The 17403-nt window shown below is 44.5% G+C and overlaps 1 protein-coding gene across 5 annotated transcripts in view; it reads right to left on the bottom strand.

Annotated features, from left to right (window-relative positions):
• The window catches only part of PTK2B (protein tyrosine kinase 2 beta), a 500318-nt gene that overhangs the window by 39853 nt on the left and 443062 nt on the right, over positions 1 to 17403 (bottom strand). For 3 of the 5 annotated variants that reach the window (XM_078649940.1, XM_078649937.1, XM_078649939.1), the window contains 2 exons: positions 8257 to 8322; positions 6160 to 6285 (listed from right to left, as the gene is read on the bottom strand). In XM_078649940.1, coding sequence (XP_078506066.1) covers positions 6160 to 6285; positions 8257 to 8322 — 192 coding nt within the window. The remainder of the gene's footprint in view (positions 1 to 6159; positions 6286 to 8256; positions 8323 to 17403) is intronic. The other 2 variants (XM_078649942.1, XM_078649941.1) reach the window with 1 other exon arrangement.

The following is a 17403-nucleotide window of genomic DNA, read 5'->3' as shown; positions in this document are numbered from 1 at the left end:
CAAAGGCAGGATCTGCCTCGGTGTCGAACCACCACTCATTCACAATTATGAGGAGGGATGCTCTGTAGTATCAGAGAATGTCCGGGGTCGCAATGCCACCTTTGTATGTAGAGTTTTAGCAGTTAAGCGAGGGCTATTCTCGCAATGCGGTGGCTCCAGCAGGTGCAAGTCTATTTTCCAAAAAGATGCCCTTGGCAGAGGGAAGGGGATGATGTGTAATTGATAAAGCAGTTGGGCAGAACGAAAATTTCATGAATGAAGGAGAACCTCATAATGGATAACGGTAATGTCAACCAAATCCTAGATTGCGATTCAAGCAATCTAGTTGCGGCTGGATATTTCGTGCCCAGGCGCGTCCTGGGCCTGCTGCGACATACATTCCTGGTTATTGAAAACCCTCCAGCCGAACCTCAAAGTTGTCAGTCCAGCGAAGAGCAGTCAGGGGGCAGGCAAGGGGATATATTAAGGGTTTAGCTCTGTTAATAGAGAGTCCAGAGAAGTTGCTGAAAATGCTGAGGATTTGAAGGGCTTGGGATCTGGACTTCTTTCAAACCTTTAGAAATATCAGGATGTCTTCAGCATAATGAGCAAACCTGTCCATCAAAGGCCAGGAGCTCATTCAAAGCCCCTGACCGAGGCATCTATCCTCGTCCACCCGCCTGGGGTTCAATAGTGATGGCAAACAATACATGCGACAGTGGGCATCCTTGCCCCGTCCCACTTTGTACTGGGAACGGGTCTGACCTTGAATCCACCCACCATCTCTCCATCTCCATCTCACCATCTCTCAAGCCCTCAGGTCAGTGCAAAGCAGTCGGATCCAATAGATAAATCTGGGACCCAAGTCAAACTGTACAGTAGACAGAACATGTAATCACAACAGACTGAGTTAAGTCCAGGAGGAGGAGTACATAGGCCCCAGGTATGATTTGTAGATGCATTGAATATTGTGTATTATGGCCAGCAATGGCATCAGCCTGTTAGTTAGGGTCTCAGCCCAAAGTTTGACTTTGATGTTCAAAAGGGATATGAGGCGGTACGAGGAACAGCGGTCAGGGGAAGACCAGGATTGGGTATAACCACAAATTCAGCTTGTTGAAACTCTGAATGGAGCTCACCCATCCCGTAGGGCTCTAGAAAGAACACATGTAATGGGCCAAGAAGTAGGTTTCAATACAATTTAAAGAACTCCGCCAGGAAGCCATTGGGACTGGGACTTTTACCGGACAGGGCTTTGTCTAGTGTAATATTGCTCCTTTAGTGTAATGTCGCTCTCAGGTGAGTTTCTGTCAGAGTCAGTCAGGGGGCATTAGGTAGGCCTGTTATGAAGTCCTGGGGGAAGTAGGGCCCATCCCTGGGGGTTGAGCATATGAATCAGTGTAGTAGGAGGTAAAACATTGGGCAATGGTGGCGTCCCCAGTGTGTCTGCGCCTTCATCAGATAAACAGGCAATGGGTTTGCAGCGGGTTGTGTTAGCACAATGCTGGTGCAATGTCTTGCTCGCCTTGTCTCACCACTGGTAGATACAGCTCTGTGTCTCGTCCAGAACAATTTGTTGTCGAACTGTCTGTTTATAGAAGGAGTCTCTAGGAGTAGAGGGGCACCAAGATTCTTCGTATTCTGTCTCCAATTCTAAAATGTGGATCTTAAGGGCTGTCCGGTCTTGCCTTTGTCTCTTACCTATTTCTGAAATGTAACTAATGATGTGACCTATGATCATGACCATGTGCACTTCTCAGAGGATCTCCAGTGACACCACAGAACCACTATTTACATTGAGGTAATGTCCTATGGCCGTTTGGATATGTCTCTTAGTTGTGGCATCCTGTAGCTACAATACGTTTAGGCCCAAGCATAGCTTGGACTTTCATGAGCCTAATTGCAACCGCTCCAACCACCCATGGGCATAAATTAGGTTGGTCCATAGGCTTCCAGGCACTGACCTCATGTGGAATTCACAGCAATCCTGTCTCCTCGATCATGGTTTTGTTGCACACTCAATGATGGCGATCCTTTGTTCTGGGTCTCTATGCCATCTCTGAAGCTGGAAGCCGAGCTCAACCAGCGCCTTCCTCTGTAAGCATGGCGGCGCAAGAGGGAGGGGTGCCTGTCACACTTTTGGCTGCACCGTGTCTCCTGTGGCGGTGTGCTGTCTGCAGCAGTGGGTTCACAACTACAGGCCTGCTGTGTCTCATACATCAGGGGCAAATTCCTCACCTGTCCATTCTGCTTACACATTTGATTCTGCATGCCTACTAAGAGAGAGAAGGAGCATGCAGGACCGCGTAGGAGGACTGTCCAGGAGAAGAAGCCCAGTGTGTTCACAGCATCCAGAAAAATCTTAGGAAGCTGACAACTTTAATAGAGGGAAGCCAGGAGCGATCACTGTGTGAAGGGATCCCCCTGGCCTCATGGACTTAATATTGCTCGGAACTGTGCCAACACACTAAACTGGCAAACATCGTTGCTTTATTGGCTTCATGCTGTGTGTTCAGGAGACTGGTGCTGTCACTGACAACATCTGATTGAAGATTTCTCATTGCTGCAGATGTGGAAGTCCTTATCAGTTATCCACTTGCTGACGAACAGCCAGGAAACTGTACATGCACATCCTTGTGTCCCGACCGAACCCAGCTTGCGAGGCTGCTGCTGCTGAAGTTGTGTGCCACCATGTAGGCCTGCCATGACAATTCAGCCCAACAGTGAAGTTCTGAGTGAGGCCATCACTGTGGCCCCCACAGTACAAGAGTCTCTGACACAAAAGCTGTACCGCTGAACGCTGGTAATGCAGGTAACTGTGGGGTCTACCTGTGAGTGTAATGAGTGACAGAGGGTGCAGAAAAACAACTCTGCTGCATAAACTGAAGACGTTGGCCTAGTAAACTCGCACTGGAGAAACAAAGCAGAACTGTGCGTGTAGGCTTTAGGGTACCTTTTAATACCAGTGCCTAATCCATGCTGATACCCAAGCTATACATCGGGGGCTGTAGCCATTAGGAAGCTCTTATAGCAGGGAGTGGGTCTTCCTCAAAAAGGATTACAAACAGGATTAAAGCACTAATTAATTGCATTCTTTTAATTAAAATATAAGCACTGGCCTGGGCAATACATTATTGTGTTTGTTGGTTGACTATTGAGTTCTAAGCACTTGCCCCTCTTGCCCCTCACAGTACCCCCTTCATAGGCCTGTGATGGCTCAACCCCACAACCCTGAGAGACAAATGCCTAAAGGGTAGACGTGGCTCAGTTTGCAGAGCCATAGTAAGAAAGACCCCAGGACACCAGATGCAAACAACCTCAACCACCATAGTTTGTTCCCAGTAGACCCCCCCATGTGGTCTGAAAGGGTGAAAATTATTCACATTAAAGAATAAATGTGGACCAAATGGGGTGGATTGACTTCAATTTCATGGAAATGCACAGGTCTCGGATTTACAAATGGTACAGGCATTTTGTGGGAGGGTGGAATGGCCAATGACCAACAAAACGTTACTTACATAGTGTATACTGCATATGTAGGAGGTGGCTTTTCCCCCACCTCTTACAACTAGATCTGCAGCCAGACTTGCGACTCAGACAGAATATTGAAGACGGACAGCACCCATTCCTATAGCAGCACAGTGGACATCCTGAAGACGTCCTTATTTGGCCTCATATGGACCCTTCTAGCATTTCTGTTCACCGCTGGATGAAGTGCAAACTGAAAATATTGGCGCACTCCTAAAACTCTGCATCAGAGCTGAGGTTTAATTGGACGTCTGGCCTAAACAGGGTCTGTATTTGCTCTTTTTCCAGTTTGTGCTCTTTCTTCCAACAAGTCTGAGTAGGAGCATGTCATGGATGCCTCAAAGGGTGCACATTGGGTGCACAGGGTCACTGTATCCCTTATGTAATAGCAGAATACCTACGCTTGAAGCAGAACACCCCAAAAGACATACCCTCTTTTATGTCAATGCACAAATATGGTAACTTAAGCTAGTGTTATTGTAATTGAAAATGACTAATTGAGCCAAACATGTGCTTACTGGAGTGCTGATCCAGCTAAAGGTAGTCTACCAAACACTACACATCATGTAGACTCAAGAAGTAAAGTTTCAAAGAGACAGCAAGGCAGTTAGAACCCTTAACAGCAAACAAAAAACTACTGAACACAACACAATAAGCTATTACTTCAAATGAATCAAAATGCCCTTTACAGTTTCAACTAAATATCCCTTTATCTGTTATATACCAAATGACCATTTAATTGTTTTCTAGAAAGCACTGCACATTCAATCCTTAATTGTCTGTACGGATGAAGATGTCCACTCTCCTTCAATGAGAAGAACATCTATACTTCAAATCACACAATTAAACTTAGTTTTTCTGTCTCTTCTAAACTACAGCTGTTAGTCCTTTGGCAGTTTCCTTACCTTTACTTTTTAACTCTTCAGAATACTCTTGACTCCCATGTCTGTTATCATCTTCCTCTTTAGTCAATGGTCACAAGCTTCTTGTATCTAATGACCATTTAAATTGTATTGGCCTTCCCTCTCTTGCCTGTTATTTTCTCTTTTTAGGAAACAACCTTCACACCTTTGTGCCCTTTTCATAAAGCGTTGTGTTGCCTCTTACCTGTCCCACCTAACATGTCATATTTATTTCTTCTGACCTCAACCTTAGAATCCCATCCCAATAACAACTTGTCTTCTCCTACTTTCAGACTGACCAAAATCCATTCAAACAAAACCTATAATCTATCATTCCTTTCACTTGAACCGCCTGTTTTCATCTATGAGTTTTAATGACTTCTTAATGTGTTTGTGAAATTATAAAATGGCATAAATAGTCTGAATTAAATTAAAGGAATTATACTTATCTGAGGAAAACACTCAGACAGTGTACACAGCAAATTTGGGCTGGTGCTCGATGGATCGGACACTGAAATTCTAGAGCCACGGCTCTTGTAATAGCACTTGACCACTTCAACAGGCTTTTGAGTTGTAAGGACAAATGTCCGGTCCCAGCTGAGTTGGGTTGTTTTCGCTTACACAAGACACCATCTTGGCTGAGAATCACTCAAATAGTTTCATGGCCTCCACCGGATAATCATATCTATCAACAGGACCATCCTCTCTAAGAACAAAACCCATTCTCTCAGTCCTACTCACTTTTGTGAGGATTCCTGAAGAAAACACAGTTGTAGAGAAATGGTAAACCCTAAATGGGGTTGTACTTAGCACACAATCTGCCTTCGCTTGATGTTCAAATAAGAAGTATATTTGCCGCATACCCTTCTCAGCGGATCATTGACATAATATCAGTAACAGAAATACTGGGTGGACATAATACGGTGTGAAAAATATTGAGGATCAAAAGATCCAGAAAGAAAGTGCAAATAGCTAAGTATAGATTTAGTATTCTTAACCCCACACTTACGTACCTTGAATATAAATTTATTGATAAGGTGCACATATGTGGAGTTATCGAAAGTAAAACTTTGCATACCTATAGAAACTTATCTTAACGATATTTGTGTCCTCAATAGTCCTGACACAATATATTGGTCAACGATATTTCTGTTTCTGATATTCTGTCTAACTACCCTTCTCAACCCAATCAGCATTTATACAGAGTCAATGTATATGAATATTATTACTACTAGTAGGCTCACACACAACTTCAAACATTGTGTATCTCATGGAATCTTCAACCACACATTTCCCCAACTCCGCACTAATGCAGCCGCCTGCAACCCACTCAGATACACCAACAAAAACCTCTGTAAGACCTCACTAGAGGTAGAAGCATGGTATACAAATACAAATAATAATACAAATATGATAGAATAACACCTGATCATAGGGACATGCAAAATAAAAAATATTATACATACTCATTTGAGCTTGCTGTTCACTATATTTGTTAACTCTTCTTAATGATAATTTGGCTAGCTGAGAGCAAGCAAGTATTAGCCTTTTTTGCCTGTCAAGTGCACTTGACATAACGTCACCTTGTTGATGTGTTGCAGTGAGGTTTAAATTCCCTTGGTATAGCCTTCTTGTCATTTGGTGCTTCGTAGGCAAAAGTCATCAAGAGAGTGGCAACAACATGCCCTATTGCCACACAACATGCCAACACCTCCCTTGATCAGGCAAATCGGAAGCATGCAGGTCTTACCCGCATACTGCGTCGCTTGAACACATTGTGACGCTGGAGAGGAGGGCTGTGTGTCGAGTCCAATGGCGACTGATAGTCGGTAGGGCTAAAGAGGGTGGGCGAGCTCGCACACAGGCTCTCTGGCATCTGTAGAGGAGGCGTGCCAGGTGCAAACATGGACAGAAAGAGTTAGCAGCGGCAGTAGCAATAGCAGACGAAAGGAACAGAGACACATGTCAACATACATACACTGAAAAAGCAATTTAGCAAGGCTGTGATGAATCTGTATCAGAAGACACACAATGCTCCTTTTTTGACTCAGGGCTGCAAGTCAGAAATTCTACATTCTGCAAGAGAATGGTGTATGCTCTGTACCTACTGCAGGATCTAGTGTCTACCAATATACAAGAGACACAACATAGGCAACCTCTGATCAGCCACTGAATATTCTGGCCAACTGTGCTATGCTCTGTTGGCAACCACAGAAACATACAAAGAGAACCACTTGAAAACTATTTTTGCACTTAGGCGGGTAATATCTCATTCAGCCCAGATTTTATACACTCAACTTCACGTATTTACAAAATTTGCTTTCGTCATTTTAGAATCCTGGCATTTTACATACTCCACAACATTCTATCTGTGTTAAAAATTTACTTTTCTCATATACAAAGTAATCATTTTTCATAATAGGTATGCCCCCAACATTTGGTGCAAGGACATAGAAAAATACACCAAATACCTCAAATTTGGACACTGCATGCTCTAAATATCCATTTTATTAAAATCAAAATTCAAACAATACTTTCATGTTCTTGTACAAGTTACTAGTGTTGACGAGATGTATGTGAAGAACATACTCTTGCAAAAACAATCACTGTATAATAAGTCTTACTACAAACATGCATTGTAGTTTAATGGTACTACAAATATAAGAAATTACTCTGGTTACCCATGTGGAATGCCTTCACTAACGTAGAGAAGGTCCAACACACATTTCACCAACAAGCAGCAGAGGCGTTAGATGTGTGAATATTTAATTAACTATAAGTTATGCCAAATACAAAGTACATAACCAATATGAGATTATGTGTTACACAAGAGGCCTTTGTCAAAAACTCATTCTGCGATTACGATGGCCTCGCTGCTGTGCTAATGAAAGTTTATGGTCCTTGGAAACTTGTTTTGAGGCTTCTTTTGGAGACTGGAGTCAGGCTCAGATGGTGATGCAAGTACATTATGTGTCCATTTCTCTCTAAGTGAGGTGTGTGCAATTGTCAGGATTTGTCCCTAAAAAACACAACTCTGGCCTTATACCTTACTGTTTCTTCGCTTCCTATTGAAGCTCACATTAGATTGATGTAGGCTGGAGAGCAAGAGTACAAAGTTATATATTATTAAGGTCGCAGACAATTATGTGAGCATATATGAGGGGTTTTGGTTACGCCCCCATGTTGGGAGGCAGGAGTGTGATTTGAATGGGCAGACGTTGTGTGGTTCCACAAAAAATGGCATTGGAATGTTATTAAAGTGTCTTCGATAACTCGATAATATATGTTGTTTTTCTCTGGCAGCAGCACAGAAGGGAGGAGGGCAGTCATTAACCTACATGGATTTTTAGGTTTACCTTTATAATGCAAACGTCACCTGACCTTTTAACCTACACCAATATTATTCAACAGTTCTCTGCTTCTACATAAATATATATCTATAACCGAGCTATTTATCTGTAATGCGTCACTTTACCATACAACACTCCGTTACAACAAGACCTATTGGCATTGCCAATGCTTGTTTTTTAAATTACTGATAGTCCTGCTCAAACTGAATTAGCCTTTGGTTTAGCCATTTTGAGCTTCTGTAGATTTATTTCATACGCTCGAAACTTTTTTTCCACTTGTTCTTCTTGAAAAGTAAAAATGTAATTATAAATAGAAAAACAAATAAAAGAACCCGTAGCCCGTATCTAAGTGGATGATAGAAATAGATCTATCTTGCACATTACATGCTTCCATTTGTTTTTCCGATAAACCTTTAGAAGCATAACAAATGTTGCTCACCATGTTTTCACAAATGAAAAAAAATTACAATTGCATTGTAAACACCATGGATTCTTACCTGAAACTGAAGCTTGGGCGCTAGCAGGTTTATTGGAGCAAGTGGCTTGTATTTTGGTCGACTGGGCTGAGAGTAGATGAAAAATAAAACAAATCATGGTTAATGTTTCGAGAAACTGAAATGGAATATGCTACTTACCAGTATGCATCTGTTCTTGGCATGTAGGGCTGCTGACATTCATATCTGTGCATAGATCGCCGCCTAGTGTTGGGTCCGGATGATTGCACATTGTTGTCCTGGAAGAGTCTTCGAAATATCACGAGATAGGTGGCTCCTCCCCTGGACTACAGTGCGCATGGGCATCCTCTCCATCCTTAGATTGTTTTTTGCCATTGTGGCAGAGGTGGAGTGTTGTACAGTAAGAGATGTCCATGCAAGAAAGTGAGAGTTAGAATGAATGCTACAGCTGCGACAGGCACCGGGGAGGAGGGTGGGCGATATGAATGTCAGCAGCCCTACATGCCAAGAACAGATGCATACTGGTAAGTAGCATATTCCGTTCGAGGCATGTGGGCTGCTGAATTCATATCTGTGCATAGAATGTATAGCAGTCTCTCCCTTAGCGGTGGCTACCTGTGCCAGCTGCAGCAGTCTGAAAGAGTTTTTAGAACAGCCTGTCCTACAGCAGCTTGCTGTTTGGAATGTACATCTACACAATAGTGTTTTGTGAAAGTATGTATGGTAGACCAAGTGACTGCTTTACATATTTCCTCTAGAGGAATGTTTCCTAGGAAAGCCATGGATGCCTCATTTTGCGTGTTGAATGCGCTCTTGGGGGAACTGTTAAAGTGCGTTTTGCCTTAAGATAACATATTTGAATGCACTTAACAATCCATCTGGCTAACCCAGATTTAGAAATGGGGTTGCCTTTGTGTTGTGGTGAAAAAGCAACAAACAACTGTTTTGTTTTCCTGAAATCTTTTGTCCTGTCTATGTAATATAGGAGAACCCTCTTAACATCTAGTGTGTGCAAGGCTCTTTCAGGTACTTACTGTGGATTTGGGGTGAACACTGGCAGTTCTATTGTTTGATTGATGTGGAAGTGGGACACAACTTTTGGCATGAATTTAGGGTTTGTCCTAAGCACGACCCTATTAGCGTGGATTTGGAGGAAGGGCTCTTGAATAGTTAGTGCTTGCAGCTTGCTAACTCTTCTAAGCGAAGTAATCGCCACGAGAAATGCCACCTTCCATTTTAAAAATTGTATTTCACACGACTGTAGAGGTTCAAAAGGTGGTCCCATTAGTCTGGTTAAAACGATGTTTAGATTCCAGACAGGTGAAGGTGGGTGTCTTGGGGGGATCACTTGTTTGAGTCCCTCCATGAATGCTTTAATGGCAGGCACTCTGAATAGGGAAAGGTGTTGCCTGTTTTGAAGGTAAGCTGCTATGGCAGCTAAGTGTATTTTAATAGATGTACAGGCTAGATTGCAGCGGTGTAGGTGCCAAAGATAGCATATGATATTTTGAGTTGATGCGTCTAGTGGGTTTATGTCATTGCTGTTACAGTAAATGACAAAACGTTTCCACTTTGCTGCATAGCATGCTCTTGTGGTAGGTCTTCTTGCTTCCTTGATAATGTTCATGCAGTCAGGAGGTAAGTTTAGGTAGCCAAACTCTATGACTTCAGGAGCCAGATTGCAAGGTTCAGCTGCTGTGGATCTGGGTGCTGAATGTCTCCATGGCTCTGCGTTAAGAGACTGGGTGTTAGCTTTAGTCTTTGATGAGGCACCACGGAAAGTTCTAGGAGCGTGGTGTACCACGGTTGCCTCACCCATGTTGGAGCAACTAGGATTAGCGTCATGGAGTGCTGGCGCAGTTTGCGTGCCACTAGCGGTATCAACGGTGCTGGTGGAAAAGCGTAGGCAAATTTGCCTGACCAGTTCATCCCTATCGCATTGCCCTGAGACTGCGGGTGTGGGAACCTTGCGGCGAAGTACCGCCATTTTGCGTTTTGTTTTGTGGCGAACAGGTCTATCTCTGGTTGTCCCCACTGTTGGAAGTATGGTTGAAGCACTGTGGGATGAATCTCCCACTCGTGCATCTGTTGGCTGTGTCTGCTGAGCAGATCTGCTATCTGATTGACCTTGCCTGGGAGGTGTTCTGCCATGAGAAAAATGTTTCTTTGAATGGCCCACTTCCACATGCTTTGAGCCAGATGTGACAGCTGTGGAGAGTGTGTTCCTCCCTGCTTCTGTATGTAGTACATCACAGACATGTTGTCTGTCCGGATCAACACGGTCTTGTTGCACAGATGTACTTTGAAAGCTTTCATTGCCAGAAAAATTGCCATCAGCTCCAGTAGGTTGATGTGCATCTTTTTCTGCTGCGTGGTCCATAAGCCCTGTACTGTGTGGTGGAGGACATGGGCTCCCCACCCTATCAGGGATGCGTCCGTTGTTAAGACTATTTGTGGTACAGGCTCTTGGAACAGTCGTCCTTTGCAAAGGTTTTGTGGATTCCACCAATGCAGAGAGTTGTATGCACGACTGGTCACCAACACTAGGTCGTTTAATTGTCCTTGAGCCTGGTTCCACTGACGTGCTAGGCACTCCTGCAGCGGACGCATGTGTAGTCTTGCGTGAGGGACTATGAAAATGCATGAGGCCATCATACCTATTAGTTGCATAAACACTCGGGCTGGGAGCGAGTGTTGGGGCGTGAACCTTTGGATTAATGTCTGAATGCTGTTTATTCTGACAGAATTCGGCTGTGCTTTCCCTGCCAGAGTGTCTATCGTCGCTCCCAGGTATTGTTGTACGTGGGCAGGCGGAAGATGGGACTTTGGGTAGTTCAGCGAGAAACCTAAACTGTGCAGGAGGTGAATAGTGCGTGACATGTGGCTGGCACATTGCCGGGCTGACTGTGCTTGTATTAGCCAGTCGTCCAGATATGGATAGATATGAATATGCTGTCTTCTGAGATGTGCAGCTACTGTCGCTAGGCACTTGGTAAATACTCTTGGGGCTGTTGTCACCCCGAAAGGAAGGACTTTGAATTGATAGTGCTGATTTTGTATTGTAAACCTGAGATATTTCCTGTGTGCTGGGTGTACCGGTATATGGAAATATGCGTCTTTGAGGTCTAGTGTTGCGAGGAAGTCTCCTTGACGCAACAGTGGTAATACTTGCTGTAGAGTGAGCATGAGGAAATGCTCTGATAAAATGTATTGGTTTAAGGGCCTGAGGTCCAAGATTGGCCTGAGAGACCCGTCCTTTTTGGGGATCAGGAAGTATAGTGAGTACACCCCTGTACCCTGGTGTTCTAAGGGTACTAGTTCTATGGCCCCTTTTTGTAGCATGCTGATGACTTCTTGCTGCAATAAGTGTAGGTGTTCTGCGGACATAGGACGGTGCTTTGGGGGTATGTTGGGTGGTGTGGAGATTAATTCTAGGCAATAGCCATGCTGGATAATTTGCCTCACCCACCTGTCTGTAGTTATGTTTTCCCAGACCTGCAGAAACTGCTGTAATCTTCCCCCGACCGGTGTTACATGGTCTGGGGCAGTGACAAGAAGTCACTGTTGGTATTGGTAGAGGATCTGGTGGTGTTATTCCCTCGTCCTCTACCTTTGCTGTTATTGCCACGATATCCACCTCTACTGTTTTTGTTGTAGGTGTTTTGCGTGTTCCCCTTGTTGTATGAGGTTTGCTGCGCTGAGCCTCCTCTTGCAGCTCCTCTGTTGCCGGAGCGACAAAAGGAGCCGCCTCTGTATTGTTGTGACTGCAAGGCTCCCATAGACTTGGCTGTCTCGGTATCCTTCTTCATTTTGTCTAATATTGTGTCCACAATAGGGCCAAACAAATAATCAGGGTTCACTGGCTGATTAAGTAAAGTGCTCTGAACCTCATTTTTAAACCCGGAGATGCGGAGCCACGCATGTCTTCTGAGCATGACACTGGTATTGATAGCCCTGGCTGCTGTGTCTGCTGCGTCTAGCGCGCATTTGATGGAGGCGTTAGATATTAACTTTCCCTCCTGTATTAGGAACTCTGCCTGTTCCTTATAAAGGTCAGGTAGATGCTGGAGAAGGTGCTCAAGTGTGTCATAGTGTGCCCTGTCATACCTGGCTAACAGGGCTTGTGTGTTTGAAATTCTCCATATGTTAGCTGCTTGAGCATCTACCCTTTTGCCCGAAGCCTCCAAAATTTTTGACTCTTTGTCTGGAGGTGGAGCCTCGCCAGTAGTTTGAGAATTAGCACGTTTGCGTGCATTGGATACTACCAAAGAGTCTAAGGGCAGCTGTCCCTTAATGTATGTAGGGTCCACTGGTGCTGGCCTATATTTCTTTTCTATTCTGGGGTTAATAACTCTTGCCCTGGTTGTTTCCTTAAATATGTCCCCAGCGTGTTTAAGCACCCCCTTTAGCATGGGCAATGTCTTCACTGATCTTTCAGAAGTGTTGAAAGTGTCAAAGAGGAAGTCTTCCTCAATGGAGTCTGCATGCATTTCCACGTGGTGGTTGTATGCTGCTCTTTCGATTAATGCATTGAAAGCAGCTGTGTCCTCTGTAGGCGAAGTTTTCACAGGGTATGCAGTATTATCTTGCATGGGTTGAGAGTCTACAGGATCTACAGGATCAGACCATGGTTGATTTTGGTTGTCCTGGTCATTGTCCACAGGATAATTATACAGTTCATTATCCTCATATTCCACATCCTCATCTGTGCGTGTGAGAGAATATGTATAAGTTTCTTGCACATGTGTCCTGATAGGCTCAAAGAGAGTTGGAGATGTAGAAGAGTCTCTTTTCTTTTTTAGTGGTATTTTGTAGGTTTCAGCATAAGTGTCTGGTCTGATTTTCCTTTTTAATAGGGTAAGTCTGCCAGTATCTGGGTCCACATACAGTTTGGACTGCTCTTCTGTCGAAGGCTCTTGCTCCTCATGTGCTTGAGCTCTTTTCCCTGTTATCGGCTTTGTTTGTGTCGGTTCGATTTCTGTCGTTGGTTCGACCGATTTTTGCCGTATGTGCGTCGGAAGTCCGAATTTTATCGGTCCGAGGGACTTTTGTGCTTCAACAGTCTTTTTAGGCTGTATGACCTTCTTCGGTGCCGTGATTGTTATCGACCCGACTGTTCTTGTTTGTTCGATAACCACTTTTTGGCCTTGTGTCGTCTTCGGAGCCTGCTGCTTCGGAGCGATGTTTTGCCTCGGCTCGATCGACCCCTTGGCCTCGATCCTTGCCTTTGGCTTGAGTGTTTGCACCGTCTTTGGCTTGTCGACTGTTTGTCTCGGTTCGACAACCAACTTCTGCTGGAGTCCTTTGTTTGTGTTGCCTGGCGTCGACATCGACCTTGTCGGTTCGACAGCTTTTAGCTTAGGCATGTCCCTGGGCGTACTGGCTCTTGGGTCGACCACCGCACATGCGACCCAGCTATGTCGACGGCCATTTTGTGTTTGGTCGGCGCCGATGGATCCACACCTTTCGGTCCGAAGAGTGCGAAGTCTATCAGTTTCGGTTTCTGTTTTGCTTCTTTAACTTTCGGTTTCGATATTACCAGGGAACGGTAATGTTGCACCGATGGCTCTTGCCTTATGTTCTTAGCCGGGCTGACTTGCGGGGCTATAGAATTGATGTTTTGATCTTGGCTAAGGCCTTCCGGCGATGCCTCGACCTGAGCCTTTGGAAGCGTATCAGTAAATGTACTGGGCTCCGTACTCACGGTTGGCCCCGTGTCCTCGCCGGAGTCGTCCTCGACGGCTCCGATGCCTGGATCGTCGTCCCCTACCTCGACGATGTTGTCTTCTTCGTCGACGTAGTAGTTGGAGTCATATTCCGACCCCTGCTCCGACTGCTGGTCTGAGTCCTCAGCTTCGACGACCTCTTCGTCGTCTTCAAAGATGTTCTCCGGGTCAGGCGCTGGCTTCTGCATCGTCTGCCTCGCTGCTCTTCGAACCCGAAGAGTTTCGTTCGAACTTAACTGCGCACAAGCTAAGCAGTCGGCTTCATTGTGTTCAGGAGATAAACACTTGTTACACACAGGGTGTTTATCTATGTGTGGGAATTTAGAGTTACAATTGGGGCATCTTTTGAATGGACTTCGTTCCATCAACGATTGGCCCTTGGTGTCGAAAAAGGCCACGCGGCCCGTTTCGACGATCTGAGCATAAAACAACAGAAATAAAGTCGCCGTCACCGATCAAATAATGATACCGACGACCCCGAAGGCCTTTTGGCCTTTTAGAAAAAATTTTTTATCGATTCCGAACTCCGAGTTGGAAATCACATCCGAACTCAATGGCGGAAAAAAACAATCTAAGGATGGAGAGGATGCCCATGCGCACTGTAGTCCAGGGGAGGAGCCACCTATCTCGTGATACTTCGAAGACTCTTCCAAGACAAAAATGTGCAATCATCCGGACCCAACACTAGGCGGCGATGTATGCACAGATAAGAATTCAGCAGCCCACATGCCTCGAACACAGTATTATCTTTTAATAACTAGACCCCTTAGTATTGCTCCCTACCAGAAAAAAAACACACTGGCCTTGACCAGAAGAGGCCAAGCAATTGTATGTGCAGTGCTAGAAAGTCAGGGATTGATGAAAGGGACCGAGGGAGAGAGATGAAAGGGAAAAAGTGGTGGGTTGAAGCAAGGCAGGTCAGGGAAAAGGAACAGCAGAGAGAGTTGTAGGGGACAAAGGATGCCTGGAGGGGGTCATGGCAGAGTTTGTTGGTGGAAACAAAGGATGTCTAAAGTCAGGAGCAGCAGAAATTATTGAAGGGGACACAGGGAGACAGGAGACGCAACAGCAGTAAATGTTGCAAGTAGCACAGTAAGACAGAATGGAGAACATCAGGGGTTGCTGGAAAGGAGTTTGGTGTCTGGAGTGGAATGGCAGAGACTTGGAGGGGAAACAGGGTGGAAAAGTGGAACATCATGGAATGTTAGTGGGAGCATAGGAGAGCATGCAGGTGTAAAAAACCAGCAGATTCTCTAAACACATTGTGAATAAAATCTACCCTTCTCAGGAGTTCTCCTTGGATTTTTGCTTTTATGGACTTGGATTGCTGGTGTTTGAACCTCTGGACAGTGAGAGATGACTAAAAAGCCCTCACTGTATATATATCTTTCTCTTAAACCCAGTACAATTTTAGACAAATGAATAAGTATATTTGAATTTTGTGCAAAAGCAGTGTAAGTATACACAAACTGCTCAGGTGGCATACAAGTCTAATCCCCTATATAGGTTAGAGCTAAGCTATTGCCACCCATATGTTGGACCCAAACCTTAACACATGGGGCAAGTTGTGGAAGTGCCAATTGAACCCACTTTTAACCTATTAAATAATAAATCTGACAATAGACAAAAGTAATTGTGACTTTTAGCAGTAATGCCTAATTGCATAATGTACAGATATAAAGCGAGTACAATTTTTGGACTTGCGTGTTTAAGAGGGACACATAGGCTGGAAGTAACATATTCAGGAATCCTGCAGCACCAAATACTGAATAAGGCTGTGGCTTCAAACACCTGCTTTCATCTACCCGTGGCTTCACAGCAATGGTTTTTTCATTAAGGAAAATAAAAATAATTTAAAAATAAACATTTTTTTATATATGAAATGCTGCTAACTTTCAGTCTTCTAGGAAACATTTTAAGTTTGTTTGCTTGCTCCTATATCTAGGCTGGCATCCCAGAGTAAATGTCTTGTTGCACCTTTTCCAGCCATAGGATGACAATTGTCAGAAAGGGGGAAAACAGCCAGCCTACCGAAAGAAACAACACACCTCTTGAGCTAGTAAGTGCATGACTTAGATACAAAAAGCACTCTCCTTTGCTTCATTTCACATTTAAGTATCCCTCCATTCAAGCCTACCTGGTGGAATCAGGAGGCAACCAATTGATAGGCTATAGATATCTGTTCAGTCCTGATGGCTTGAGACATATGTACCTTAGACATAAAATGCAACCTTTCTACTCCAGTAAGGGACCTCTGCTCCCAACTATAGCCGAATGGACAGCGAGAGAATCCAAAGGGGTGGAGAAACAGAGAGCAGTGACACCGAAGCGGATACTAGACGAGGTCAATAAACAGTGAGAGGTCCTTATGGCAAAATATTTTTAGCAAACTCACCTGTCCCCTGCAAACATTCCAAGTGAGGTGCCAGTACCAGAATAGAATGCTGCTGATAACCTCAATCCACTTTATCAACCTTTGAGAAATGATGACCAATTTTTCATAGGAAGCCGGACACAAGTACAGGAGAGCGGCTTCAGTCAGAGAAAAACCCGCAAAGAGCGCCTTCACTGGCTCAAGAAGAAATTAGCTAAACTATCATGGTGCGGGGGGGGGGGTGTAGGAAGGTACAAGACCCAAAGGAACTCTCCTAATGGAGGAAGGAGTTAAAGCATAAACGAGAACAAGGACAGGAAAAGGACTACTTACTCAAGAAGTTAAGGTGAGGGTAGTAGATGGTCTGAGCAACTGGAAATGTCTGGCAGATCATCTCTAGTACTACAGATGTTGCTAAGACACTGCCCTTGTATAGATGTGTGATTCTATAGTCCTTCCCTGATTACCATCTGATGAAACCATTTGGTTTCAAGTGTGTTGGCTCAGGGACAATTGAGAGGTGGCTAGGGTACACTAGAGTGAGCTTTACCACAAAAGCAGACCTTGCGAGTCAGTAGCTTCAAGCTCCCTGCATGGTCTTGGCATCACCAGGAGCCCCCTGTTGTGGGCACTGCCAACCCTACAGTGGCCACTGGCTCCATTGAGCTTTTCCTCTTTACTACAGTCGCTTGATGCTACCACTTACCCTTTTACTAGCTTGTGTATATGTCCTGCCAGCAAAGGGGATAAGCGGGGACAGCGAGTGGTGACAGGACACGTGGAATTCCTCTTGGTCCTAACAATATCGATCTAACACCAAAGTCGGAGGACAAGGCTGGGATGCTAGGACAAGAGTGGAAAAAGCTTAAGCTGGAACGGTAATCGAAGGGCATTAACTTACAATGACAGGCTAATTAAACTCCAGAAGAACTTTTTAGCAAGGAATTGGACAGAATATTTACCTGGAGAAAGAACTGCTTTCACAGATATCCTGTCAATCTAAAACACAAGAGTCTGACAGAGCTCTACTCTTTTGTCCAGTTCACACTAGTTGAAAAACGTAGTGGTCCTCATAAAGTTCAGGCACCT

The sequence above is a fragment of the Lissotriton helveticus genome, chromosome 6 (genome assembly GCF_964261635.1).
Source record: "Lissotriton helveticus chromosome 6, aLisHel1.1, whole genome shotgun sequence".
In the NCBI taxonomy this organism is placed as follows: Eukaryota; Metazoa; Chordata; class Amphibia; order Caudata; family Salamandridae; genus Lissotriton; species Lissotriton helveticus.
Note: the sequence above shows the minus strand (reverse complement) of the source record. Positions and strands in the feature narration are given on the sequence as shown.